Source organism: Camelus bactrianus, chromosome 23, assembly GCF_048773025.1.
Source record: "Camelus bactrianus isolate YW-2024 breed Bactrian camel chromosome 23, ASM4877302v1, whole genome shotgun sequence".
Taxonomy (NCBI): domain Eukaryota; kingdom Metazoa; phylum Chordata; class Mammalia; order Artiodactyla; family Camelidae; genus Camelus; species Camelus bactrianus.
The window spans coordinates 152,574-179,194 of NC_133561.1; the positions used below are offsets into that span (position 1 = coordinate 152,574).

The 26,621-nt window shown below is 41.0% G+C and overlaps 1 protein-coding gene across 1 annotated transcript in view; it reads left to right on the plus strand.

Moving 5' to 3' along the window:
* The window catches only part of KDM5B (lysine demethylase 5B), a 68,608-nt gene that overhangs the window by 34,042 nt on the left and 7,945 nt on the right, over window positions 1–26,621 (plus strand). The window contains exons 8-22 of the mRNA XM_074351463.1: window positions 944–1,102; window positions 1,559–1,678; window positions 3,249–3,407; window positions 6,279–6,460; window positions 7,780–7,942; window positions 10,164–10,283; window positions 11,573–11,767; window positions 14,371–14,552; window positions 14,839–14,963; window positions 15,861–16,011; window positions 16,143–16,257; window positions 16,674–17,029; window positions 17,978–18,116; window positions 23,720–23,899; window positions 24,524–24,682. Of these exons, the coding sequence (XP_074207564.1) occupies window positions 944–1,102; window positions 1,559–1,678; window positions 3,249–3,407; window positions 6,279–6,460; window positions 7,780–7,942; window positions 10,164–10,283; window positions 11,573–11,767; window positions 14,371–14,552; window positions 14,839–14,963; window positions 15,861–16,011; window positions 16,143–16,257; window positions 16,674–17,029; window positions 17,978–18,116; window positions 23,720–23,899; window positions 24,524–24,682 (2,505 nt within the window). The remainder of the gene's footprint in view (window positions 1–943; window positions 1,103–1,558; window positions 1,679–3,248; window positions 3,408–6,278; window positions 6,461–7,779; window positions 7,943–10,163; window positions 10,284–11,572; window positions 11,768–14,370; window positions 14,553–14,838; window positions 14,964–15,860; window positions 16,012–16,142; window positions 16,258–16,673; window positions 17,030–17,977; window positions 18,117–23,719; window positions 23,900–24,523; window positions 24,683–26,621) is intronic.

A 26,621-nucleotide genomic window follows, 5' to 3' on the forward strand; every position in this document is an offset into this window, starting at 1 on the left:
CTGAAAGATACAAGTTTGAGGTCAAAATGTTGCAATGAGATGCAACAAATAAGATCAAGGTGTTGCTTTTCCCTGAGGCCTCTGTCCTTGGCTTGTAGATGGTTGTCATCTTCTGGGGTCTCCATATGGTTTTCCTGTGTGTGTGTATGTCCTGGTCTCCTCTTGTAAGAACACCAGTCATATTGGGCCCACCCATATGACTTCTTTTTACCTTAGCTATCTCTTTCTTAAGACCCTGTCTCCAAATATAGTCACATTCCATGGTACTGGGGGTTAGGACTTCAACATATGAATTTGAGGGAAATATAGTTCAACCCATGACAGATAATGACAGTATTTTTTATCACTGTATTTGGGGATCTTAACTATGACTCTTTATTTAGAATGTAAAGTGGTAGTTTTTATTTTAAATTAGTGGAGTACTGGAGATTGAATCCAAGACCTCTTGCATGCTAAGCATGTGCTGTACCACTGAGCTATTTCCCTCCCCCTAAAGTGGTAATTCAGTGTGGTTAGTTAACTTAAACAGTTTCCTTTCCTTTTTAACATAGCAAAGTTGAATTTCTCCTTTATAAGTTCTGTTTTTTGGGTAGGCAGATAATTTATTGCCTAACATGATATTCTTCTAGAAGAGTATTTTCTAAAAGCCACTAAAGTGGGATATTGAAGTAACACACTTTAATTAAAACACGCAATTGAGAAATCCTCTCTACTCTTGAAGATTACTCTTTAGAGTTGGGAATACATGAGATAGCTCTCTTACGAAATCTCTTAGACAGTGAAGCATTTGTATTTAAAATGTCCCTTATAGAGGATAATGTATTTGCATTTGAAGCAGGTTGGAGACAGTAAATTATGTCTCAGATCCATTTCCTTTTTAGAATTTCACAAAATCAGACGGTAGCTGATGTCCTTTTGGTCTGTGCTGGTTTTCGTGCTCCAGGTGGACCTGTACGTCTGCCTCTTGTGTGGCAGTGGCAGCGATGAGGACCGGCTCCTCTTGTGTGATGGGTGCGATGACAGTTACCACACCTTCTGCCTGGTCCCGCCTCTCCACGATGTTCCCAAGGGAGACTGGAGGTGTCCTAAATGTCTGGCTCAGGTAAGAAGTAATAGCAGAGGTGCATTAGGAAATTTCCTTCAGAGTATTTTTTTCTCTGCCTTTGGGTTATATAGATTTAGCAATTGATGATAATGAGGCTCTTGACAAAGACCGGACTGGGCCTGAATAGGAAGCAGTCTTGGAAGTGAGCTGCACGGCTGTGTGGTGAGCTAAGAGGCAAAAAGCATTTTTAATAACTACAATTTTTAAAATTTCATTTAAAAAAACATTGCATGCTCTTTGCAAAGTAATAACTGAACAATTTGTAGAGATACAATTTCACAATCCATAGATAACTGCCCGTAATATTTTGATATATATTGGTGCAAATGGAAACACAGTGCATTAGTAATTTTAGTAATCTGCTTTTTTCATATATATGTATATGAAATGTAAATAAGTGTGTGTGTATATAGATGTAAATATTTTTTTCTTTCTTTCTTTGTTTTTTGACAGGAGTGCAGTAAGCCACAAGAGGCATTCGGCTTTGAGCAGGCAGCCAGGGACTATACCCTCCGTACATTTGGGGAAATGGCAGATGCGTTCAAATCTGATTACTTCAACATGCCAGTCCATGTATGTACACACATACAGCTTTGATTTAGGATTTTAGTAACTTTGAGGGAAAGGTATATCTGAAGATATTTGAGTTGGTGCCTATCTCCGGTAGTCATTATCATGCACAATGAAACATTTAATTTGTTTCATAGTATTAAAATTCCACAATACTTTAAAATGAATTCCAATTTTTTGTTTACTTCTCTAAAGAAAGGCTTTCTGACACAAATCATACAGCAACAGTAACAGAATACCAGTAAAGGAAATCACCAGCAATCCTTTCAGCTCAACAAATGTAATGAATATGTCACGAAATTTATTGAATGACTCCTACGTGCCAATTAATGTGCTGTGCATTGGGGTCACATTTATGTATTGTTATGTTATCAAAAATTAGCCCTGTAAACTTCAGGATGAGTCCATTTAAAATTTTTTTTTCACTTAGAAGCATAAGCATGCTTTATTCAGTATTTAATAGTCCATCAATTGAATATACCAAAATTAAATACTTCCTTCCATAGTTCTGGATACTTAAGCTGTGTTTTTTCTCACTACTAACAAAGTGCTACAGGAAATGTTGTCGGCATCTCTTTAATTGTATTATTTTCTTGGGATGACTACTGAGGTCAGATGAGAGTATTCATCCATTTTTTTCCTCATCTGATAGCTGTATCATTTATGGGAGTCCAGCAGTGTATGAGTGAACCTGCTTTCCCCTAACATCGCTAACATTAACTATTAAGTTATTATTTAGCAGTCTTATAAATTCAAGTTACATTCCATTTGAATTTTCAGTTCTTTTGACCCCTCATGTGTTAACATCTTATTTCCCCATATGTTCACTTAACCAGTCCTGGTGCCTCTTCTGTCTGTGGTTGGTTTTTTTATTTTACTTAAAGGATGAGGACTTGGAGGGACAGGCCTCTGGCCTCACATCAGGTTAATACCAGGTCCCCAGCACTCAGCCTGGTATCTTTACTCTAGAGCTGCCCCTGCAGAGTCACCGTACCCCAGCTTTCCATCATGGGTGCCTGCCCCACAGCACCCTCAGCCAGGTCTGGTGCAGAGAGTGAAAGGATAGACTCAGGTGATGTGTTCGAGTGCACCTCAGAGGATAAAGCATCATTCAGGCACAGCTAGCTATTGTTACTATGCAGCAGTCAACAAGTTGTGTATTAGATTTCTCCAAACAGAAAAACATCTGCAGTTTTGTTTTGTTTCTTAATTATTTTTTTTTTAATGGAGGTACTGGGGATTGAACACAGGGCCTCGTGCATGCTAGGCATGTGCTCTGTACCACTTAAGCTATATCCTCCCCCACTGCAGTTCTTAAATCCCAGCATTTCACTTTCTTTGAGTTTACAGTAGTGGCCAGGTTGTTGACAGAGGAACGTGAATTCTTCGTCAGTTCTTAATCTTTTGTAGAATTCCTTTTAGAAGGTAACGTTCATGTCTGAGCCACTGGGGGCCAATTGTGGGACATCGTGGACACAGTTTTCCTCAGGCTTCTATCCTGTGATTCCTGTCACTTAGCAGCTTGTGTCTGAGAAAATTCATTTTTTTCTCTTCCTCATTGTTTTGTTTCCAGATGGTTCCCACAGAACTGGTTGAGAAAGAATTTTGGCGACTGGTGAGCACCATTGAGGAGGATGTCACAGTGGAATATGGAGCTGATATCGCTTCAAAGGAGTTCGGCAGTGGCTTCCCCGTCCGAGATGGGAAAGTCAAGCTTTCACCTGAGGAAGAGGTAGGCACTTACACTTAGAGGGAGAGAGGCTTTTAAAGCTGATGGTTCAGCCTACTGTTGACCCAGAGGGCATAAATACTGCATTAATAGCAGCCTTACTACAAAAAAATACATGCAGCTTGGGACTTGACTATTAAGTGAAATTCTGTTTGGTTGACTTGAAGTAAATTTATGACTTTCAGCAAATCCTTAATTACGAGATTTTTGATGATTTCAAGAAAAGTAGAAAGAACCCACAGAAGAATTCTAGTCCCAGCTATATGACATGGGAGAATTACTTAACGTCCCTTTGCCTTCAGATTCTGTAATTTTGGTTTCTCCTTCTGAAGAAAGTCTTAGAGATTGGGGCCATACGTATTTATCTTTGAACTTCAGTGTTTATGAGTCTGTTATTTTTCATACTAGCAAACTCCCAGGGAGGTTTCTATTCCTATCCTGGTAGGAAGTGGGATTTTTTGGGTAAACTTTTTTGAAATCTAGCATACACACAGAGGAGTACATAGTCAGTACACAATCATATGTATGCAGCTTGATGAATTTCCACAAAATGAAAACAACCATGTAACCAGTCCTAGAACAAGAAATAGGATGAGGGTGTGACCAGGACCCCAGAAGGGCCCCCCTTTTGTCCTGTCTCCTTCATTCCTGTCTCAGGGCAGCCGCTGTCCCCCTGTCTCAGGATGACCAGCTGTCCTGACTTGGAACTCCATTGCCCTGTTAGCCTATTTTTTTAATTCTTTTTTTTTAATTGAAATACAATTGATATACAATGTTGTATTAGTATCTGGTGTACAACATAGTGATTCATTATACATATATATCTGTATATTCTTTTTCGTATTATTTTCCATGAAGGCTTATATCTGCTAATCCCAAACTCCTAATTTATTCCTCCCCCACTCCTAACCATGAGTTTGTTTTCTGTGTCTCTGAGTCTGTTTCTGTTTTGTAAGTAGGTTCATTTGTAACATTTTTTAGATTCCATGTATAGGTGATATCATGTGATACTTGTCTTTCTCTGTCTGACTTAGCTTAGTATGACAATCTCTAGGTCCATCCATGTCGCTGTAAATGGCATTATTTCATTCTTCTTTATGGCTGAGTAGTACTCCATCATACGTATATACCACAGCTTCTTTATCCAGTCATCTGTTGATGGACATTTAGGCTGCTTCCATGTCTTGGCTATGTTGTATATAGTGCTGCTGTGAACACTGTGGTTCTTGTGTCTTTCCAAATTGTTTTCTCCAGATATATGCCCAGGAGTGGGATTGCTGGATCACATGGCAACTCTTTTTTAGGTTTTTTTTTTTTTAAGGAATCTCTAGACTGTTTTCCATAGAGGCTGCACAAATTTATGTTCCCACCCATAGAGTAGGAAGGTTCTCTTTTCTTCACACCTTCTCCAGCATTTATTGTTTATGGACTTTTTAATGATGGCCATTCTGACTGGCGTGAGGTGATAACCTCATCATAGTTTTTGGTTTGCATTTCTCTGATACGTAGGGATATTGCGCATCTTTTCATGTGCTTATTGGCCATTCTTATGTCTTCATTGGAGAAATGGTTATTTAGATCTTCTGCCCATTTTTTGATTGGGTTTTTTTGTTGTTGTTGTTGCTGTTTTTGTTATTTAGCTATATAAGCTGTCCGTATATTTTGGAAATTAAGCCCTTGTCACTCATATTGTTTACAACTATTTTCTCCCAGTCCATAGGCTGTCTTGTTTTGTTTATCATTTCCTTTGCTGTGAAAAGCTTACAAGTTTGATTAGGTTCCATTTGTTTATTTTTGCTTTTATTTCTTTTGTCTTGGGAGACCTAAGAATCATTGCTGTGATTTATGTCAGAGAATGTTTTTCTTATAAGAGTTTTATATTAAAGTCTTTAAACCATGTTGCGTCTGTGTGTGGTGTGAAGGAGTGTTTCAGCTTCACTGATTTACATGCAGCTGTACAGCTTTCCCAGTACCGCTTGCCAAAGAGACTGTAGGGTTTTGTGGTTTTTTTGGCATTGTATATTCTTGCCTCCTTTGACAAAGATTAATTGACTGTAGGTGTGTAGGTTTATTTCTGGGCTCTCTATTCTGTTCCATTGATCCATATGTCTGTTTTTGTACCAATACCATGCTGTTTTGAGTACTGTAGTTCTGTAGTATTGTCTGAAATCTGGGAGGGTTATGACTCAAGCTTTATTCTTTTTCCTCAGGATTGCTTTGGCAATTCTGGGTCTTTTGTGATTCCATGTAGATTTTAGTATTATTTGTTCCAGGTCTTTGAAAAATGTCATGCGTAATTTGATGGGGATTGCATTAAATCTGTAGATTGCTTTAGGAAGTATGGAAATGGAAGTAAAAGTCCACTTTAACAATATTAAATTCTTTCAGTCCAGGATCATGGGATAGCTTTCCATTTCTCTGATGTTTTCTTTATCACTGTTGTATAGTTCTCAGCATATAAGTCTTTCACCTGTTTGGTCAGGTTTATTCCTAAATTTTATTTTTTGGGGGTGTGATTTTAGAAGGGATTTTTTTTTAACCGTCCCTTTCTGATATTTCATTGTTCAGTTTGCCTATTTTTGAACTTGAGAAATGGAGTCATGCTGTGTGTACTCTTCTGTAGCACCCCCCCCAGCCCCCCACCAAAGAGGCAGACAATGCCTGAGTCCATTTATATAAAGCTCAAAGCTGGACAGAAGTAATTTGTGGACATCCAAGAAGTACGTGTAGTGGCTTCTCCTCCCTCCCCATTTTTTTTTTTTTTTTAAATTTTGAAGGAGACTGTTTTCAGTCAGCTTTTTGAAACAATCTGAATTCCAAAATGTTAGCATAATAGAGCTAATAAACGTTTATACTTTATCTCTGTATTTTCAGGAATATCTTGATAGTGGCTGGAATTTGAACAACATGCCAGTGATGGAGCAGTCTGTCCTTGCTCACATTACTGCTGACATATGCGGCATGAAACTCCCTTGGCTGTACGTGGGAATGTGCTTTTCTTCCTTCTGCTGGCACATTGAAGACCACTGGAGCTATTCCATCAACTACCTGCACTGGTGAGAACTTCCACACAACCTGCAAACACTGCAAGCTGGGTCGGAAAACTTACCTTTCCATCTCAGATGTGTCTTAACTCTTAACTGTGTGTGAAGAGTAAGGAGCTATTTTTTTTCTTAGGTTTTTTTTTGTTGTTGTTGTTGTTGTTTTCTCTTTTTACTACTGTTAGAATAAGCCTCCTAACAAGTTAAGACAAAGATTCTTAAAAATCCTTAGGAAACCCATGAAACCCTAAAGTTGCTCACAATTTTTCAAGTGTAACATGCATGCTGCTGGGGAGAAGACAGCTTTTCTCCAGGTGTCGAGTCTTTATTTAATCACAGGAATATTAAGAGCGTTGCTTCCACTGTGGAAACCCCGTTCCTGTTTGATGGCAGTGGCAGCTCCGATAGCCCTTTGGGTGAGGATGGAGCGTGGGCCCTGCAGTTCCTCCTGGTCCTTGGGCCCGCGGCTCCTAACATTGTGACTGATGCTGGCATCACCGTGCGTAGTAGAGTGGGCCTCGCCCGTATGTGTGTGGCGGGGGAGGGAGGGAGACATATTTGGACTTTTTACTTTTTAAACTCTTCAACCAAAGCCATTTCTTCTTTCACGTCTGTTTCCTGCACACACACGCGCGCACACACCTATCCCCACCCCCACCCCGCTTTTCTAAGTACAGAAGTATTTGAAGATCTGTAACTCGTTTAAGTCCCCACACAAGGATTCTGACGAGGTACCACAGGAAAGAGGGAGTTGGCGTTGTAGTGTCTATGTAGAGCGTTGGTTCTACTTCCCTAGGCAGTTAGTTGCTCCCAGCTGTGAAGTGAAGGTTGTGTTTACCACACCTCATAGGGATGTGTCACAGATTAATTGGTTAACAGTTTAAAGTACTTTGAAGAATAAGAGCTCTGTACAGATGCTAATGGCCTTACCAGAGTCTGATTTAATCTCGTCTTTGGGAGTGGACCTGGGAAGGGAAGAGGAGAGCTGCCACCCCTTGTCAGTTGCTATAGGAAACCCTTACATTCTCAGAAATTGTAACCATCTGCATTTCCTGAAGGTTCACTATAGTGGGAGGGAGGATAGATGGGGAGTCTCATGTAAACTTTGTACTTGAAGAGGGAAAATGTGTTGCATATGTTCAGGTCACATTTCTGGTGATACTTACTCAGTTTGAATGTTGTCTTACAAAGCAGGGTCTGAAAAACAGGAACTGGTCAGCTATCTTGTTTACTTTACTATTTGCTGATTGATTTTGTGTATGAGTTGAAGAGGCTACTGAAGTTTCATGCTTACGTGCTTTTTGAGGTTGACGTACTTTTACCATCTATCTTAGGGGTGAGCCGAAGACCTGGTATGGAGTCCCAGGGTATGCCGCCGAGCAGCTGGAGACAGTGATGAAGAGGCTGGCCCCGGAGCTCTTCATCTCCCAGCCCGACCTCCTCCACCAGCTCGTCACGATCATGAACCCCAATACCCTGATGACTCATCAAGTGCCAGTATGTTTTGGGTCAATCCTGCCACCCAGGCTTAGCTTAGCTTAGCTCCCCACTTCCCTTCTTCTCTGTTGCTCACTCTTTTATGAAGCTGATGTGTGGTTATGCGTAGAAATGGCTGTTTGGTGCCATTTGGTACAATACTACATTGAGCCGGGGGACCGGATCCTCAGATGCCGTAAAAGCTGATTTGTTGCAGCTAACGACTGGATTCCCGAGCAGCCGTGCTTCGCAATAGTGAGAGCAGTGCTTTCTCTTCTTTCCCCCCCTGGTGTCCGGTTCAGTTATTGTGAGTTTGTCACAGGTTGTGCAGTCATCACTGTTAATAACTATTTCTAAACTATAGTTTTTATTTATAATGTCATTCCTTCCGTGCAACAAAACAAAAACTTTAAAAAATAAGTGTTAGTATAAATTTGTTTACCGTGAAAATGGGTAGGTTCTGTTTTAATTAAACTCTTAAGTGTCAGAATCCTTTGTATTCTGTCCCTACTTTAGAAATAATTTATTGAATCTACTTTATCTTGATTTTTGAATGGTGAGCTGACATGACATGTTTGGTGGATCTTAGTCACATCACCCTTTCCCCCATCTCTAATTAAGCTTATTTTAAGAGGAAGTTTGTGGGGAGGGTATAGCTCAGTGATAGAGTGTGTGCTTAGTATGCACAAGGTCCTGGGTTCAATTCCCAGTACCTCTGCATACATACACAAACATACATACATACATACATACATACATACATACATACATACATACATACATACTCCACCCCCTAAAAAAGAAAATTTATTTCAAGGTCTTGAGCTTGGATTTCAGGGTTCCCAGACTAGAACTTTTTCCTCTGAGGTTTCTCTACAAAGTGACATTTTTGCATACTGACTTCTTTTTGGAGGATAATCTGAAGACATTTTGGGAGGCCAGTTGGAGATGTATGAAGTTGAAGAGTCCATGTTAGCTAAACCAAATGTAGAGGATACATTCACAGTGTTAAAGGAAATTCTTGATCTTGTGACCTGCATTTTATGCTTTTGGGTTCACAGGATAATAAATCAGGGGCAGATGGAGAGGACTTTCTTTGAGGGATCATAAATTTTTCACAGACCAAAGTTTAGAAAATAAGGACCAGTAACCAAAACACCAAGTACCACCACCACCTCCTTGGTGTTCACCGTATTGATGTCCCCTCTCACGCTGAGGAGCCTTTCTGACTTGTTAGGAGTAGCTGGCTTTACATGAGACTCTGCCCTGTTCTTCAGTAATTGAGGAAACCACGTGGGGCTAGATGCTGGACCTGTAGAGGTAGATGGGTGAGCCCATGCATTCAGGGACTCAAGTTTAAGGGGGAAGACAACACTTACACAGATAATGGAAGGGTGGTGTCAACTTAGAGGCTGACCCATTAACTGCAGAGAATCAGAAAGGGCTCATAATGGCATTTGGACCAGGACTTGGAGCTCTGACAGAGCACGTGTGGCCATGGGGAAGGAGCAGGCCATCCTGATAGGAGGGACTATGCTCACGTGGCTAGTGGTCTGCTCACCTGGAAGGGCATGACAGAAACTCACCGTGGAGTTTCACGTCCTTTTGGCCTGGATGGTGCTTGAGAATTTGCATTTCCAGTGAGTTCCAGGTTGTTATTGTTCCTGTTGGTCTGGGAACTGCATTTTGGAGAACCACTGATGGAGAGATACATGTTGAAAAGATGTCTAATATTACTATTATGTAGTAATTAGTTCAGTCTGAGGATTTTGTCCATGGAGCAGCATTGATGTGTTTCGGGTGTGAGGGGAGTGGGTAAAGGGGAGTAAAAAAAAAAAGTGGGAGGTAAGTTTGAGGTCCAAATCAAGAAGAGTTATGTATGAAATGAGATCCTTGGAATAGACTGGAATTTCTTTAACTGGTGGTAAGTGATCCTGTTGTGATGTAATAATATTAGTATATTCTTGGTTGTAACTGTATTTAGAAATCCTGGGTGTAAGCCAGATTTCTGTAGCATAAGCTGTGTTTTCTGCCGAGATGCTGATTAACCTTGGAAGTAGGGGGCACCACTCCACCTTGTGGCAGAAGGGAGTATCTCTGGGTGGTATTCAGCCATACTTTTTTTTCCTGGCTCACACTGAATTGGCAGAAAGCTCCCTTTTTTCTGGAGAATCATCTGATAGTCTATGTCCAGATTGTCCTTTGTGAGAATCTCACTAAAAATCGCCAATTTCTGTCTCAGGTTTACCGAACTAATCAGTGTGCTGGGGAGTTTGTGATTACGTTTCCAAGAGCCTACCACAGCGGTTTCAATCAAGGTTTTAATTTTGCTGAGGCCGTTAACTTCTGCACTGTTGACTGGGTACGTAATTATGACTTAGTGAGCCTTTTCACGTTTATTGTTTTTCCTGCAGAAATGGTATATAATGCTTTATAAACTGTCATGTGTCTAGTTGTTTAAGCCAATTGCTGCTCAAATGGCAGGTCTGCCAGTTGTGTGCCTTCTACAACAAGAGAAGGCACTGACCCCCACATCGTGAACCAGGACCCACGGAGAAGAGGCTGTTGATTTATATTTTGTATCTCATTGCAGACTGATAAACAGTTTCAGTCTTAAGACTATATATACTTTATGCAGCACTTGCTTAAATTATCCACAACACAGCAGTTTTCTTTTTGATACAACACAATAATTTTTAATAATATTTGATTTCAGGTAGTTGTAAAGTGGAGTTTTTTAATTAGTATTAATAATATTCATTTACCAAAAAAGAACTATGTAGTTTTAAGTGGGTGTGATGTTAAACCTAATGAATGATAAAATGATAATCTTGTTTCAGTGCTTTTTTTTAAATATAATAATTTAAAGTGTGTGTTTATTTATTTATAAAGTATATAGATATTTCACTGTACCAATACATTATACACATTATAAAGTATTTACAAAAACAGAAATCCAAAAATATGGGATAAAATATTTTAAATACTGTTTTTTAATTATTAGAAATATAAAAATATTTTTGCCCTTACAAAACGAATTATAATATTCAAATGAGAGCAATGTGACCGATTATGCTTAATTATTTTTGAAAAATAACAATTTGTGATAGAGTCATTTGTTGGGCTGGTTCTTTTTTATTTTAACTTTTTTTTATTGAGTTATAGTCATTTTACAATGTTGTGTCAAATTCCAGTGTAGAGCACAATTTTTCAGTTATACATGAACATACATATATTCATCGTCACATTTTTTTTTTGCTGTGAGCTAAGTGCTGTTCTTAATAGCACTTCCTGTATAGTTATTTTCAGTTGTATAGTTTTTAGAGCATCATTGTTCCCTGAAGTAGGTACAACACCAGTTCAATACAGTTGTTTGAGGAAATAGGTAAATTTGTATTTCTAATTAGATTCCACATTGTTGTAGACATTAATACATTGTTAATGTATTGGGTTGTTAAACCATTTCTTAATTTAGACACCTGATACGCCAGATCTTTGAGATGTAAAGATTTTAAAAGGTCTGAGGTCTTTTAGGGTCTAGTTTTAAGATTGGTCTATGTGCTACTTGGTGAGCTGGTAATAAAGGTCAGAATGTCTGGAAGCAGGAAGGGGAGAGGTGAATGTCATGTGTCCTCCCATCCTCTGGTGCAGCTGCCCTTGGGCCGACAGTGCGTGGAGCACTACCGCCTGCTGCACCGCTACTGTGTGTTCTCCCACGACGAGATGATCTGCAAGATGGCTTCCAAGGCGGACGTGCTGGATGTCGTGGTGGCTTCAACTGTTCAGAAGGACATGGCAATTATGATTGAGGATGAGAAGGCTTTAAGAGAAACTGTCCGTAAATTGGTAAGGTTTTCGGAACCCCAGCTGTGTGTCATTGGGTATTACTTAGCAAAGTTCTTACACACCTTGATACCATTTTAAGGAGGCTTTTCTTCGTCTGATTTCCTTTAAGATCATTCTGATGGATGTATATTGATGTCTCATTGTGCTTTTAATTTCCATTTCTCTATAATGGCTAATGATGTATTGATCTTCTTATCATGTATTTATTTGCTACCTGTGTATGTTTCTCTTTGGTGAAGTGTCTGTTCAGATGTTTTGCCCTGCCCTTCTTTTATTGGATTGTTGTGAGATTTCTGTTTATTCTAGACACCGGTCCTTTATCAGATAAGTGTTCTGCAGATATTTTCTTCCATTTGGTGGCTTGTCTTTTCATTCTCTTAGCAATGTCTTTTAAATAGCAGAAGTTTCTCATTTTGATGAAGTTCAGTTTATCAGTTTTTTCTTTCATGAATCTTTTTGGTGTGTCTTTCTTAAGAAATCTTTGCCTAACCAAGATCACAAAGGTTTTCTCGTGTGTAGTCATCTAGAATTTCTAGTTTTAGGTTTTACATTTAAGTCTTTAATGCTTTCAAGTAATTTTTTTTTTTTTAATGGTAAGGTGTGGGTTGAGATGACTGTTTTTGCATAGGGCTAATTGTTCTAGCACCATTTCTTGAAAAGACTCTCCTTTTTCCATTGAATTGCCCTGGCACCTTTGTTGAAAATTAATCACACATGTGGAGCTGTTTCTGGACTCTGTCCTAGTCTGTTAGTCTGTGCATTTATCCTCTTGCTAATACCATATGATCTTGATTACTGTAACTTTCTAATAAGTCTTGAAGTAATGTGAGTTCTCCAACTTTGTTCCTTTTAAAAATTGTTTTGCCTATTTTAATTCCTTTGCTTTCCCATATACAGTTGAGCTTAATGATTTCTACTAAAAAACCTGTTGGGATTTTGATTGGAACTGCTTTAAACCTATGGATAGTTTAGGGGAGGATTGATATCTTAATGATACTGAGTATTCCAATCCATGGATGTAGTATATCCCCTGATTCATTTAGGTCTTCTTGATTTCTTTCATTCAGTATTTTGTAGATTGCAGCATATAGATTTTATACATATTTATTTTATACATATTAATGATGATGTATTTCGTATATTTTTGGTACTATTATAAATGGTAATTTAAATTTTTTTCAATTTCCATTTGTTTATTGCTAGTATTTAAAAACAATTGATTTTCAGTTACTGACTTTGTATCCTGCAACCTTGCTAAACTCAGTAGTTCTAGTAGCTTTTTTTGTAGATTCTTTTGGGACAGTCATATCCACGAATAGAGTCACTTTTTTTTGATGTGCTGCTTTAGAATGTGGGCTCCTGAGCCCACTGTGGCCCAGCAACAGTGTACTCACCTCCCCTGACATTTTACAATTGGGGAAACAATGCCCAGAGGATTTGAGTGTCTTACCAAAGTCTTCCATCAATAATAGTAGCTTTGTTTTGGAATTTTGAGAACTCATAGTTTTTTTTTTTCCAGCTGTAGAAATTTACAAATTAAAATTGGATTAAATATATGATTCATTCTCAACTAAAATCCATGGAGTTGATCCATAATTTTATTTTAAACAAAATTTTAGCCATCTCCATCATGAAGTCCTTTTTAATAATCAGTTCCAGATTAAAGCCAAAATTTATTCATTAGCATTCCTTACTTGCCTGTGTGTTTGCTGGTCCATTATAATTAGCAGGAAGTGAAATGGTCAAAATGTTGATATGCAGAATAAAAGAGTAAAACAAAGGAGCTCGATGGTCTATAAACTGACTTAATCAGGTTCTGGCATTCTCAAGATTAGATTTGGATCCAGTTCCAGATGAGGAGAGAAGGTGGTACAAGTTTGATCTTTCTGTAACAAAGGTGTATCCTAGAAGGGCCAGATGTCAGGTGGTACAAACTTCGGTTGGAATCTGCTGGTTCAAGACCTCATTTCTCTTGACACCCTTTCAGTTAAGAAATGCCTTATTAGAATTTCAGTCTCTGTTGCACAGATTGTCTCACCCTTTCAGGTAACAGTATCCCTTTAGGTAACTTTCCATGTACGAGGCTAGCAGACTACTCAGCATCCCTCACCCGCAGCAGTTCTTGCAGGATAGTCTTTTCCACTTGCCCAACCTTCTTTTTATTTATTTTTGTTCTTTTTATTTATTTTTGTTCTTTTTATGACTTCTCCAACAACATTACTCTGAAGCCCCACATAGTATTTCCTCTCAAGTAGAAAGTATATGCGTTTTCCTTGCTTTTTTTCTATACCCAGAATATGGACAGGGCCAATTTTGGAGTAGAATAAACAGCTAATCTCAGTAGTTTTTTATAGGCCTATTAATAACTGTTTTCATACTCAGACCAAAATGGCCAAACATAAACACCTGCCTTGTCCAGAAGGGGTTCTCCCTAGACAAGTGAGTAGATTAACTTGGCTACATTTGCCAGGTCCACACGTTTTTAATCACTCACTCTCTGTTTTGGTAAGGCTTTTTTAAAATTAAACTCAACTATTGTGTCGTCTTGGGGGTTGGTGGATTATGTTATCCTTTGGAGACCTCTGAAGTACACTTTGTTCTAGGGAGTAATTGATTCAGAAAGAATGGATTTTGAGCTGTTGCCAGATGATGAGCGTCAGTGTGTGAAATGCAAAACCACGTGCTTCATGTCTGCCATCTCCTGTTCTTGTAAACCTGGCCTGCTTGTTTGCCTGCATCATGTAAAAGAATTATGTTCCTGTCCTCCTTATAAATATAAATTGCGGTGAGTAGGAAGAATGATTTTTTTCCTATGTTAAACACTAAATCCTTTCACGTAAGCTCAGCAACATTGATAAAACATCTGATTTCCTCAAGGGGAGGGTATAGCTCAGTGGTAGAGCGCATGCTTAGCATGCATGAGGTCTTGGGTTCAATCCCTGGTACCTCCCCGGTACCTCTGTTAAAAATAAATAAATAAACCTAATTGATTCCCTCCTCCCCAGAACAAAACATCTTAATTTCCTCCAAACCCACATACCTCAAAGCTAAGTTTGCTGTTCTGTTTCCAGGTACAGATACACGCTGGATGACCTTTACCCTATGATGAATGCATTGAAGCTTCGAGCAGAATCTTACAATGAATGGGCCTTGAATGTGAATGAAGCTTTGGAGGCAAAGATCAATAAGAAGAAAAGTATGTGGTATATAGAAAGTGTGACTTGGTGATTGGCACTTTGGGACTAATTGTAATGCAGCCAACTTAAAGTTATCAGCAAGTGTATTACTTGAAACAACCTGACTTTGTCCTAGGTGTTAGCGCATCTGTCCAGCCAGGCTTAGAACGTTAGCAGAGGCTGTAAAGCCAAGAGTGGGTGAGGAAGACGCCCTCACATCAACGTGAAGTCTTGATGTTTGAGTGCTGCCAGAGATCACGCTGTGACAAGACAGAGGCAGCTTTACACCTCTGTCTCAGAAACGAAAGTATTTCACATTTTGTATGGAACTTTAGAAGAGTTTTTGTTTTGGTTTTGGTCTTTTGTTTGTGTGGGTTTTTTGAATTATATCTCATGACAAAGGCAGCATGTCATTTAATTAAGAGTATGAAATGCTGCTTTTTTACTTTTTAGTTCTAACCATAGTTAGAAAGTCACTTCTTCCCTTCCCACCTCTTTCAGAATGCTTTCATTTGCTTTCCTTTCTATAGCCCAATAGGTGACTCCCCTCTCTTGTTTAGGGGAGGGTGCAGTGTCACCGTCCCCAAGCCCACTAGCTCCCTGCCAACTGTAGAGCACAGTACAGGAGGAAGAAGTGGTTCCAGCCACAGCAAGATCTGCATTTGGTCTGTTTTGACAAGTTGAGTATTCTTTGTCTCTTAAACAGTCCCATGTCTAAGGGCAACTCTAGGCACTTTTTAAATCACTCCACTCTCAGGCTCCCCCCCCCCCCAAATCAAAGGAACAAATCTATTAAAGAGGTGAAACATTGCAAATATCTACAGATAAGAACTGATAAAAGTGAACTGCCCCTCTGTATCTAATACACAGATTTAATATATAATGATCACAGAAAGATGACTTTTTCTGTTTCCTAGGCCTTGTCAGCTTTAAGGCTTTGATTGAAGAATCTGAGATGAAGAAATTCCCGGACAATGATCTTTTGCGTCACCTCCGATTAGTCACGCAAGACGCAGAGAAGTGTGCCTCCGTCGCACAGCAGCTGCTTAATGGCAAAAGGCAGACGAGGTGGGCATTCGCATACTTGGGGTTTGGACTCTTTGGAGGCCTGTTGCAGCTGGTTTTTCCATGACGATGGAGTCTGGGAATGGTGGGTGTGTGTGTGCTTACGTGGCCTCTTTGGGTCTTTGTCTCTGTAGATACCGATCTGGTGGAGGCAAGTCCCACAATCAGTTGACAGTGAATGAGCTCCGACAGTTCGTGTCACAGCTGTACGCCCTCCCGTGTGTTCTCAGTCAGACGCCACTGCTGAAGGTGACTGGGGTGCTCTGGTCATCCTGTATTTTGTGAATAAAGTCAGTTGACATGATGAAATCGTCGTCTTGGGTGGTTAATTTGTACATTTATTTGCAAATGTTTTACTAACACGTTGAGTGATCTGTGTGTATAAAGAGATTATAACAAGCCTGCAAAGGAGAGAAAAGGTTGGACACTTTTACCGTGTAAGTGACCACCACCAGCTACTTCTCAGTTAATACAAGGTCTCAGTTAAATGTCACTTGTTTTAGTGTCATTTGGCTTATGTATTACATACCTCGTTTACCTACATTGTTGATAAAATCAAGTGAGATGGAAGAGGGTCACATTGAATATGCACTGAAGATTCTAAGTATGCAAGAAGCCAATTACTGAAATTACTGTTTTGATGCAGCAAGCTGTGTTTTTTTTAGGATCTCCTGAATCGTGTAGAAGATTTCCAGCAGCATAGCCAGAAACTGCTCTCTGAGGAGATGCCCAGTGCTGCTGAGTTGCAGGACTTGCTGGACGTCAGCTTTGAGTTTGATGTTGAGCTCCCACAGCTGGCGGAGATGCGTGTCCGGCTGGAGCAGGCCCATTGGCTAGAGGAGGTGCAGCGAGCTTGCCTCGACCCCAGCTCCCTCACCTTGGATGATATGAGACGTCTCATAGACCTGGGGGTGGGTCTGGCCCCATACTCAGCCGTGGAGAAGGCTATGGCACGGCTTCAGGAACTGCTTACGGTGTCAGAGCACTGGGATGATAAGGCCAGGAGTCTCCTGAAGGCCAGGTAAACAAGCACAGCTGTGCCTCTCCCCTGGGGGATGACTGGGCACAGAGCGTGGGGATTGGCCTCTGACACATGTGGAAGCTGAGTTGTGCATGTCAAAATAGCTGAGATATTTGTAGCTGTTTTGGAACTTGGGCAAAAGAATACTAATTTTTTTCTTGCTTTACTGACAATGAAGTGAACGGTTGGACATGGCTTTTATAGAGTTGGTTTAATGAAATTTCCCTAGATTTCACTGATAGTATTTTTGAGAAATACTGTCCACAGTTTAAACCCAAACCTAGTAAATAAGATCCCAGGGAGTCTTCAAGAGAACATCTGTGAGCCAGCATGCACTATGCTATAGAACAGATACGGTGTCGATCATTCCCAGCATCGGTGTGTGTTGGTGACTGTCTGGTTTTGAGAGATGTGTTGGCCTTGGGCTGACCTCTGAGGGGAGAGGAGGATTCCTTCCTAATTCTGCTTTCTGTCTGGCAGATCTTTATTGGTTCAATTGACAAGATAAAGTATGAGAAATATCTAGGTTGTAGACATTATTTTGTGATCCTGAAAAAGTGGTCATTGAGCAGAGAGTACATTTTTTGGGTTTGTGCTTAGGTATACTGATATTCTAGAGATTTTTAATTTTCTAAGTGAAACTGTACAAATCTTGACAGTGTAATAGTTTATCTCTTACGTTAGTTACTTTCTGCAAATGGAAGTTTATGGTTATTCCAGTGTCAAATCAGGAATAAGTAGAACTTAAATGCTTCACTGAGTCATTTGCTTAAGTCTTACGCGGCCATTTGAACTAGATAATTTGATACCTAGTAGTTATTTGCCATTTGGAAAAATTTATTTACTCTTTTGACTTTCCTTTGAAGTGATTTTTCTAGTTTCTCTGGTAAACTGTAAGAAAAAAGAACCATCATGTAAAATGCTGAACATACTGTTTTGTTGCTACAGGCCTCGGCATTCATTGAGCAGCCTTGCTGCAGTGGTTAAGGAGATTGAGGAGATCCCGGCGTACCTGCCCAGCGGCGTGGCTCTGAGAGACTCGGTGCAGAGAGCCAGAGACTGGCTTCAGGAGGTAGAGGCCCTGCAGGTCGGTTCACAGAGTGTGGCTCAGAGCAGCCATGTAAACCCTGGTGAGGGGAGCAGGCTGAGGGTTAGCTGGACGACTCATTCTCTTCAGGCTTATGTAGCTGCCCTTACCCACACCACCTGTTGTCCTGACCTGTCAGCTCAAATATTTAAAGCTTAGATAATTCAGCCAGCTTTTTCTGGGAGCTTGGGAGCCTCCCATCACAAACTTGAGGATTGAAGAAAAAGAATTAAAAATGAAGTTGTGGGAGAAACGTAGTTTCTACTCTTTGATAAGAGGGCTGTCTCTTGTTGGCTTGTCAACTGCTTGGAGTTTGGAGAGTCTCAGATCCATTGAGTCTCAATGTATAATTACAGGGCCAAACTTAGCCCCAAGGCCTGGGATGTTACTAAGTGGGGACTTAAAAGTGCTTCCCCGTTCTACAAAAGAAGGGAAACTCAGGAAGTTCTAAAGTAATTATCCAAAGTAATCAGCAGTAAGTATCTGTGGCCCTGTGTCAGATATTATGCTTACTGACTTACTATAAGTTAAAGTAGAAAATTAAATTCACTTGTAGCATTATTAAGATACAGGCAGAATATATTCTGTGTTTTCCCCAATTTTTAGTTGGATAACTTCATTTGAAAAGTGGTTAATGGAGGTGTCTTCCTTTTTCTCTCTAATCATCATAAACCAACAGGTCTTAAGGGCCTATTGAGAAAAAAGATCTTTGAATTTTTTAATGGGCTAGGTTTTTGTGGTTGTTTGTTTATATATTATCTCATTTACTCCTCACAGCAACTCCCAAAAGTAGGTATTACTATTTTTTTAATCAACTGTACTTCAATTAAAAAGCAAACAAACAACCCATTTAAAATACGGGCAAAAGAACTGAACAGATATTTTTCCAAAAGAGGGAATGCAGATGGCCAACAGGAACATGAAAAGTTGCTCAACATCACTAATACCAGGAAAATGCAAATCAAAATCATAATGAGACACTGTCTCACACCTGTCAGAATGGCCAGCATCAAAAAGAACACAAATAACAAATGTTGGCAAGGATGTGGAGAAAAGGGAACCCTTGGGTGGGAATGCAAATTGGTGCAGCCACCATGGAAAACAATATGGAGGTTTCTCAAAAGCCTAAAAATAGAAGCACCATGTGACCCAGCAGTTCCACTCCTGGGCATATATCAAAGAAAAACAAAAGCATTAATTCAAAAAGATACATCCACTGTGCTATTAATAGCAGCACTATTTACAATCGCCAAGACGTGGGAGCATCCTGAGTGCACATCAATAGATGAATGGGTAAAAAAGATGCAGCATACATGTGCAATGGAGTACAACTCACCTATAAAAAAGGATATTTTGCCATTTGCGGCCCTTCATTCACTTTTTTTTTTTTTTCACTTCAAAAACCGGAGTTTTATTACTGGCATAAACATTTCCATTGCATCAGAGACAACAAAATACCTAGAAATAAACTTAAACGAGGTTACCTTTACCCTGAAAACTGTAAACCATTGATGAAGGAAATTGAAGATGATACAAAGAAATGGAAAGATCTTGTGTTCTTGGATTGGAAGAATCAACATTATTAGAATGGCCGTACTACCCAAAGCAATCTTCAGATCCATTGTAACCTCTGTCAAAGTACTCGTGACTTTTTTCACAGAACTCAAACAAGTAATTCTAAAATTTATATGGAACCATAAAAGACCCTGGGTTGTCAAAACAGTCTTTTGCAGGTCTTTTTTTCCCCCTTTCTTCTTTTTGTTCTCTTTTCTTATGGTTTGATGACTAAAGAAGGTCCTTTAACATTTGTTGTAAAGCTGGTTTAGTGGTGCTGAAATCTTTTAGCTTTTGTTTATCTGTGAAGCTTTTGATTTCTCCCTCCAATCTGAACGAGAGCTTTGCTGGATTGACTGTTCTTGGTTGTAAGTTTTCCCCTTGCATCACTTTAAATATGTTGTGCCACTCCCTTCTGGCCTGTAGAGTTTCTGCTGAAAAATCATCTGATAACCTTATGGGAGTTCCTTTATATGTTATTTGTTGTTTTTCCCCTGTTGCTTTTAATATTTTCTCCTTACCCTTAGTTGTTGTCAATTTGATGACTATGTGCCTCAGTGTGTTCCTCTTTGTGTTGATCCTGTGTGGTACTCCCTGCACTTCCTGGACTTCGGTGACTGTTTCCTCTCCCAAGTTGGGGAAGTTTTCAGTTACCATCTTTTCAAAAATTTTCTCGGTCCTTTTTCTCTCTTCTCTTTCTGGGACCCCTATGATGCGAATCTTAGTGTTCTTCATGTTGTCCCAGAGTTCTCTTAAATTATCCTCATTTCTTTTCATTCTTTTTTCTTTTTTCTGTTCTACAGTAGTGATTTCCACTAATTTGTCTTCTAGCTCATTGATCCATTCTTCTGCCTCATTTAGTCTATTCTTGGTTCCTTCTAGTGTGTTACTCATTTCAGTGATTTTATTGCTCAACTGTTTGTATTCTTTATATTTTCCAACTCTTTGCTAAAAACTTCGCTCTGTGCATCTGTTCTCCTCTTGAGTTCTCTGAACATCTTCACCACCATTGCTTTAAACCCTTTCTCAGATAAATTGCCTATCTCCTCATCACTTATTTCCTCTTCTAGGATTTTATCTTGTGCCTTGTCCTGGGAGATACTCCTCTGCTGCCTTATATTGTCTATCTTTCTTTTTGTATTTTAGGTAGGTTAGTTAAGTCTCTCAACCTTGGAGAGGTGGCTCTCTGTGGGAGACATCCTATGTGTCCCAGCAGTACACTCCTCTCTCGTCACCCAAGGGCCAGGGTCTAGCTGATCCCAGTGTAGAGTCTGGCCTGTGTTTGTGGATTGTTTTTTTGTTGTTGTTGTTGATTGTTGTTTTCTTATTTCTGGTATGTGCCCCTGGTGGATAAAGCTGGACTAGAGGCTTATGCAGGCTTCCTGGCATGAGGAGTGCCTGCCCACTGCTGGGTGAAGCTTGGTCCTGGAGCTCTAGTGGGTAGGGCTGTATCCAGAGGCATTTGTGGCTCAGGAGGTCTGCTTATGGGTGGGGCTGTATCTTGGTGTTAATGATTCAAGATACCAGCCTCCAGAAGAGCTCATGTAGATGAACACTCCCGAAGTGTCTGCCACCAGCTTTTATGTCCCCTGGGTGAGCCGCAGCTGTCCCCTACCTCCCCAGGAGACCCTCCAAAACCAGCAGGCAGATCTGGCCCAGGTTGCTATGAAATCACTGCCTCTGCATTTGGACCTGATGCACAGGAGGTTCTGTGTCTGCTTCCCAAGAGAATGAAGTCTCTGTTTCCCCAGTCCCGTGGGGCTCCTGGGGAGCTAAGCCGCACTGGCCTTCAAAGCCAGATGTCCTTGGGCTCTTCTCCTCCTCCCGACGCCAGAACCCTGGGCTGGGGAGCCTGACATGAGCCTCAGAAGTCTTACTCCTGTGGGAGGGCCTTTGTGGCTTAATTATTCTTCGGCTTGTGGTTGCCCACCCCGGGGATATGGGGCCCGATTATATCCCAGGCACACCCCTCCTACCGTCCCACTGTGATTCCCTCTTTATGTTTCCAGTTGCAGAAGATCTTTTTTTTTGCTAGGTTCCTATCTTTTCGGTGGTTGTTTAGCTAGCATTCAGTTGTGGTTTTGTTGTAGTTGTGAGAAGAGGTGAGCTTGTGGTCCTATTACTCTGCCAGCTTGACCGGTGTGTTTTTTCTGGGCAAAGTTTTTAAAATTTTAATTTATATTGTTCTGGAGTCTCAAGTTCTGTTCTGTTGAGGCCATTGGATTCCAGGAGTAAAATACCACCTGGTTTTCTGAGTATCTGTGTAATTTTAAGTGGTGCTGTTTGACCAGTTGCTAATGAGAAATGCCAAACAGGACAGTTTTAGCCAGATTTTTGCAACAAAACATCTGTATATCTATTCTAGTTAATAGGGAAGAGAAGATACATTGTTTTATAAGTATTGCGTAATTAAGGGGTGACCCCAGCCAGCCAGAGAAAAAACTGAGGAAAGTGTCTCCTGTGTACGTAAACTTGTGCAGTGGGTTTTCCATGCAGACTCTTGGCAGTGGTTGTTGGAACTGTAGTGGCTGTAGTCGTGGTCTCCTGCCTTCAGTCATGCTTGGTGGCAGCCAGGCAAGGTGCTCTGCAGTCAGGAGAGGTGAGTGTGTGAGGTTGGAAGCGAGGACACATTGCTCCCTTCACGTGTTGAGCCTGTGTGTGCTACTTAGTGCTGTGTTGGCAACAGTGTCCAGAGCACGAAAGGCAGAGTCTGCTCCCTTCCTTGACGGGATAGTGGGGCCTTTCCTTGCATCATGTGTTCAAGGGCTAATTGAGAGATGAGACCAACAAGAGGGAACCTCATCATGTTTAGTGGATTGTTTCTTCTAACTGTCGTCCAGTATTCTGCCTTTCACGTATCGAGTACTCTGCATGTCTCTAGGTGGAAGTATCACAGACATGGCCTGTAATCTGAGTCACCTTTCTAGGCATCCAGCGGAACAGCTGTGCCCTTAAAGTAAATAGAAGCAGTGAAACATCAATCTACCTATGTTGAGTTTTCCCGTGTCCCCAGAAATGTCCCTGAGGGTTGGTTGTCCATTCCAGGACCACACGTTCGTCTGAGTGGCCATGTGGCGTCACCTCTCTTCCTGCTCTGCTGTTGTCACATCTCTGTTGAGAACTGTCGTCCTGTGGTTGGTTCTGCCTTCTGCCTGGTGATTTCTGTGGGGTGTTTTCTGTCTTCCTCATGTCCTGTAAACTGGACGTTAATTTCGAAGCCTTGGTGGATTTAGGTTAAACGTTTCTGAGTTGGAATACATCAGAGTATCGGGTCCCGGGTGAGACTTTGTATGCTTCACGTGAGGAGACACGTCTGGGCGGCCTGCTCAGTGGTGCTGACATTACTGCTGTGTTAGAGCAGCACCAGTGCTTCTCCACATAACACCCCCGCCCCTGCCGTGCTTTCATTCTCCCAGTTCAGGTCTCGCTCTCAGCGTGTGGTCCCAACACCAGCAGCCTCGGCATTACCTGGACACTTGTTAGAAGAGCACATTCATGGACCCTTCTGTGGTGAACTGAGCTGGAAGTCTGGGGGTGGGGCCCAGGAAGTTGTTTAAACAAGCTTCCCAGGTGATTCTTAATGAATAATGAAGTTCAAGAACCTCTGGGCTTTCTCAGCTCATTTTAGTTTCCTGAATAATTTATACTGAATTCCCACAATTCATTGGTGAGTGAATTGGAGTCAGATACTGTTTTGGCACTTTTATTTATCAGTATGGAAGTCCTTTGAGTTACTATAAATTTACATTTCTGTTGAGTTTTTTCCGTAGAGAGCAAAATGATAAGTTAACTGAGAAGGACATACATAATCAGAATGAAGGGACCACAGTGTATGTCAGGTCCGAGGTTGAACCTTTGAGGCCCAGCACAAACGAGGTTCTTACTTGTTACATGGAATAGCGCATCACCCCACCTCTACAACCACTTGTTGGCCAGTGGGTTTTGTCAGCATCTGTCTGTGAATTTAATACGTTTAACCTGGGGCAGGCCCAGTCCACATGGTGCTTTTCCCACTTAGACAGAAGTGCTCCTTTCCCCCAATCTGTCAGGTTGGAGGACGGGTGCCTGTGTTAGACACGCTGGTGGAGCTTGTAACCCGAGGCCGCTCCATCCCGGTGCATCTGAGTTCCTTACCGAGACTGGAGTCCCTCGTGGCTGAGGTCCACGTTTGGAAAGAATGTGCTGCCAGCACCTTCCTAACTGAAGACTCGAAGTTTTCTCTCCTGGAGGTAAGTCTACAGTCAGTCCTGACGTGGTCTTCAGCCCCTCGCTCAGTGAGACACGAAGTCCCTCACGAACACGTGGCGTTGCCAGCTGAGCTACATGCTAGTTACTTTTTCCAGAAGAGCAGGGAGATTCTTCTGAGTTTCTAGTGAAATAACCTTTAGGTGTTTTCTGGGTGTGTTTAGGGATAGCATTCACTGTCTAAGGAAGCTATTTTCCTCATTGAGGTTCCTTAGTCCGTGTTGCAATTGGACGTTTAACCGTGGCCACTCTTCAGTACTTGCTGTTAGCAGGCTTGATAAATGATTCTGTCCACCCCTCTAAGTGCTGTGGTTGCACTCTCTGTAAGCTGACGCTGGTCACACATTATGACTGGAGTCGTTCTCTGCCACTGTTTTAGTCCCTGTTTGAGTCGGGAATCAAAGTCTGTCTTTTGTGAGATTTCCTCCTTTTCTCCCTCCCTCCTTTCTTTCCTGTGTGGAGGGGAGTTTCTGGCTTCAGGGCAGGGTGTTGCACAGAAAATGCTAAGAAACTCACATCTTTCCCACTGCTTAGGCTTTTATTTTGGGACTTCCTAATGCTTCCTCTGAAATCTGTTTCACCAGTGGTTATGCTTTGTTCCACGTTAGGTTCTGTGTCCTCGATGTGATGTTGGCCTCTTGGGATTGAGGAAAAAGCAGCGCAAGTTAAAGGAGCCCTTGCCGAGTGGGAAGAAGAGAAGCCCCAGAGTGGAGAGCCTGAGCGACCTGGAGAGAGCCCTGACCGAGAGCAGAGAGACTGCGTCAGCGGTGCGTGCAGGCCCTTTCTTCCTCTTTTCTCTGATGGGAAGGACAGTTTCTAACCCTTTCGTGTTAACTGGGGATATTGGCACGGCCAGTAGAAGTAGAGGAATAAAAGCACTCAGTTTTACTAAGGTGACTTTGGGAAAATTGTCATTTGTAAACGTTTTGAATGGGTGGTGCGTAGAGGTGTGGAAGATTCAGGGAAGGCCTCCAAGACTCAGAAACAGTCTCCACGCCTGTGGGTTGATCCAGGATATCAAGGCTAACAGATGAGTGAACTGCAATGCCAACTTACTAGTTTACGGTAAGATAAACCTAAAAGTGTCCTGGATAGTTTTGAGTCTGACCTGCATTTAGTGTAAGCACTGTTGATTCAAAGATCCTGTCTTCAGGATGTTTTATGAGCACAGTATCCACACAAACGAAGATTGCTATATGATCTGGATTTTTTTTTAAAATCTTTTTGTTAAAGTGGATTATAATTGACCTATAATACTAGTTTCAGCTGTATAACACATGACTTTATATAGCATACACCGCAGAATGATCACCACGAGTCTGGTTAACATCCATCATCACACATGGTTTTAATTTTTTTCTTGTGATGAGAACTTTTAACATCCACTTTCTTAGTAGAACTTCCAGCGTACAATATACTATTAATGACTGGCGTCACCGTGCTGTGTGTCACTTCCCCAGGACAGACTTAATTTTATAACTGGAAGTTGTACCTTTTGACTCCCTTCACCCATCTCACCAGGCAACTACCAATCTGTTCTCTGTACCTTTGGGGTTGGTCTTCTGTTTTGTCTTTTGGATTCCACATGTAAGTGAGATCATACAGTATTTTTCTTTCTCTGTCTGACTTATTTCACTCAGCGGAGTCCAGAGTCCATCCACGATCTTGCAGATGGTAGGAATTTTCTTCTTTTCTAATAATACTCAGTTGCATATTCACACCACATATCATCCGTCGGTGGGCACTTAGGTTGTTTCCATATGTTGGCTGTTGTGCATAATGCTGCACTGAATATGGGGGCACAGATATCTTTTCAAGTCAGTGTTTTCATTTCCTTCGGAATAAATATGCAGAAGTGGAACTGCTAGAACCTGTGGTAGTTCTGTCTTTAGTTTTGGGGGGAACCTCCATACTGTTTTCCACAGTGGCTGCACCAGTTGATGTCCCCACAATTCAGGGGTGCCCTTTTCTCCACGTCCTCACCAGCACTTGTCATTTCTTGTCTTTTTGATGACAGTCATTTTAACCGGTATGAGGTGACATCTCACTGTGGTTTTGATTTGCATTTCCCTGATGATGAGTGATGTTGGGCACCTTTTTGTGTACCTGCTGTTTGTCTGTATGTCTTCTTTGGGAAGATGTTTGTCTAGATCCTCTGCCCATTTTTAATTGTATGTTTGTTTTTGCTGTTTAGTTGTATGAGTTTTTCATCTATGTGGTGTCTTAACCCCCTGTCAAATCATGATTGTGCCAATATTATCTCCCATTCCACAGATTGTCTTTTTATTTTGTTGATGGTTGCTCCCTGTGCAGAAGCTTTTTATTTTGATAAAATCCCATTGGGATGCTTCTAATGACATAAAGCTTTGTCTGTTCCAGAGCAGGGATATGCTTGCTCCTTGGACCGAACTAAAGGCATTCATCCTTGGTCCAGGCACCCTCTTTCCCAGTCTGTCCCTTCATAGCTGCCTGATCTCTTTTGTGATTGATGTGGGGTTGCTGTGGTTTGTTTGTGTGTTTGTTTTGACATAGGTTTTCTTTGGGCATATTTGTCCATCCCTTCAGGTTCTAATCAAGGGCGGCTTATGAGCATCGTTCTGGTGTTTTCAAGGTGCTCCTTTCCACTGTTACGTGGTTCATTTTTGTAAAGGCATTGTCTTGAGCTTTGCATGTCTCGCCTGTGAATCCCTGGTTTAAGAACTCCTT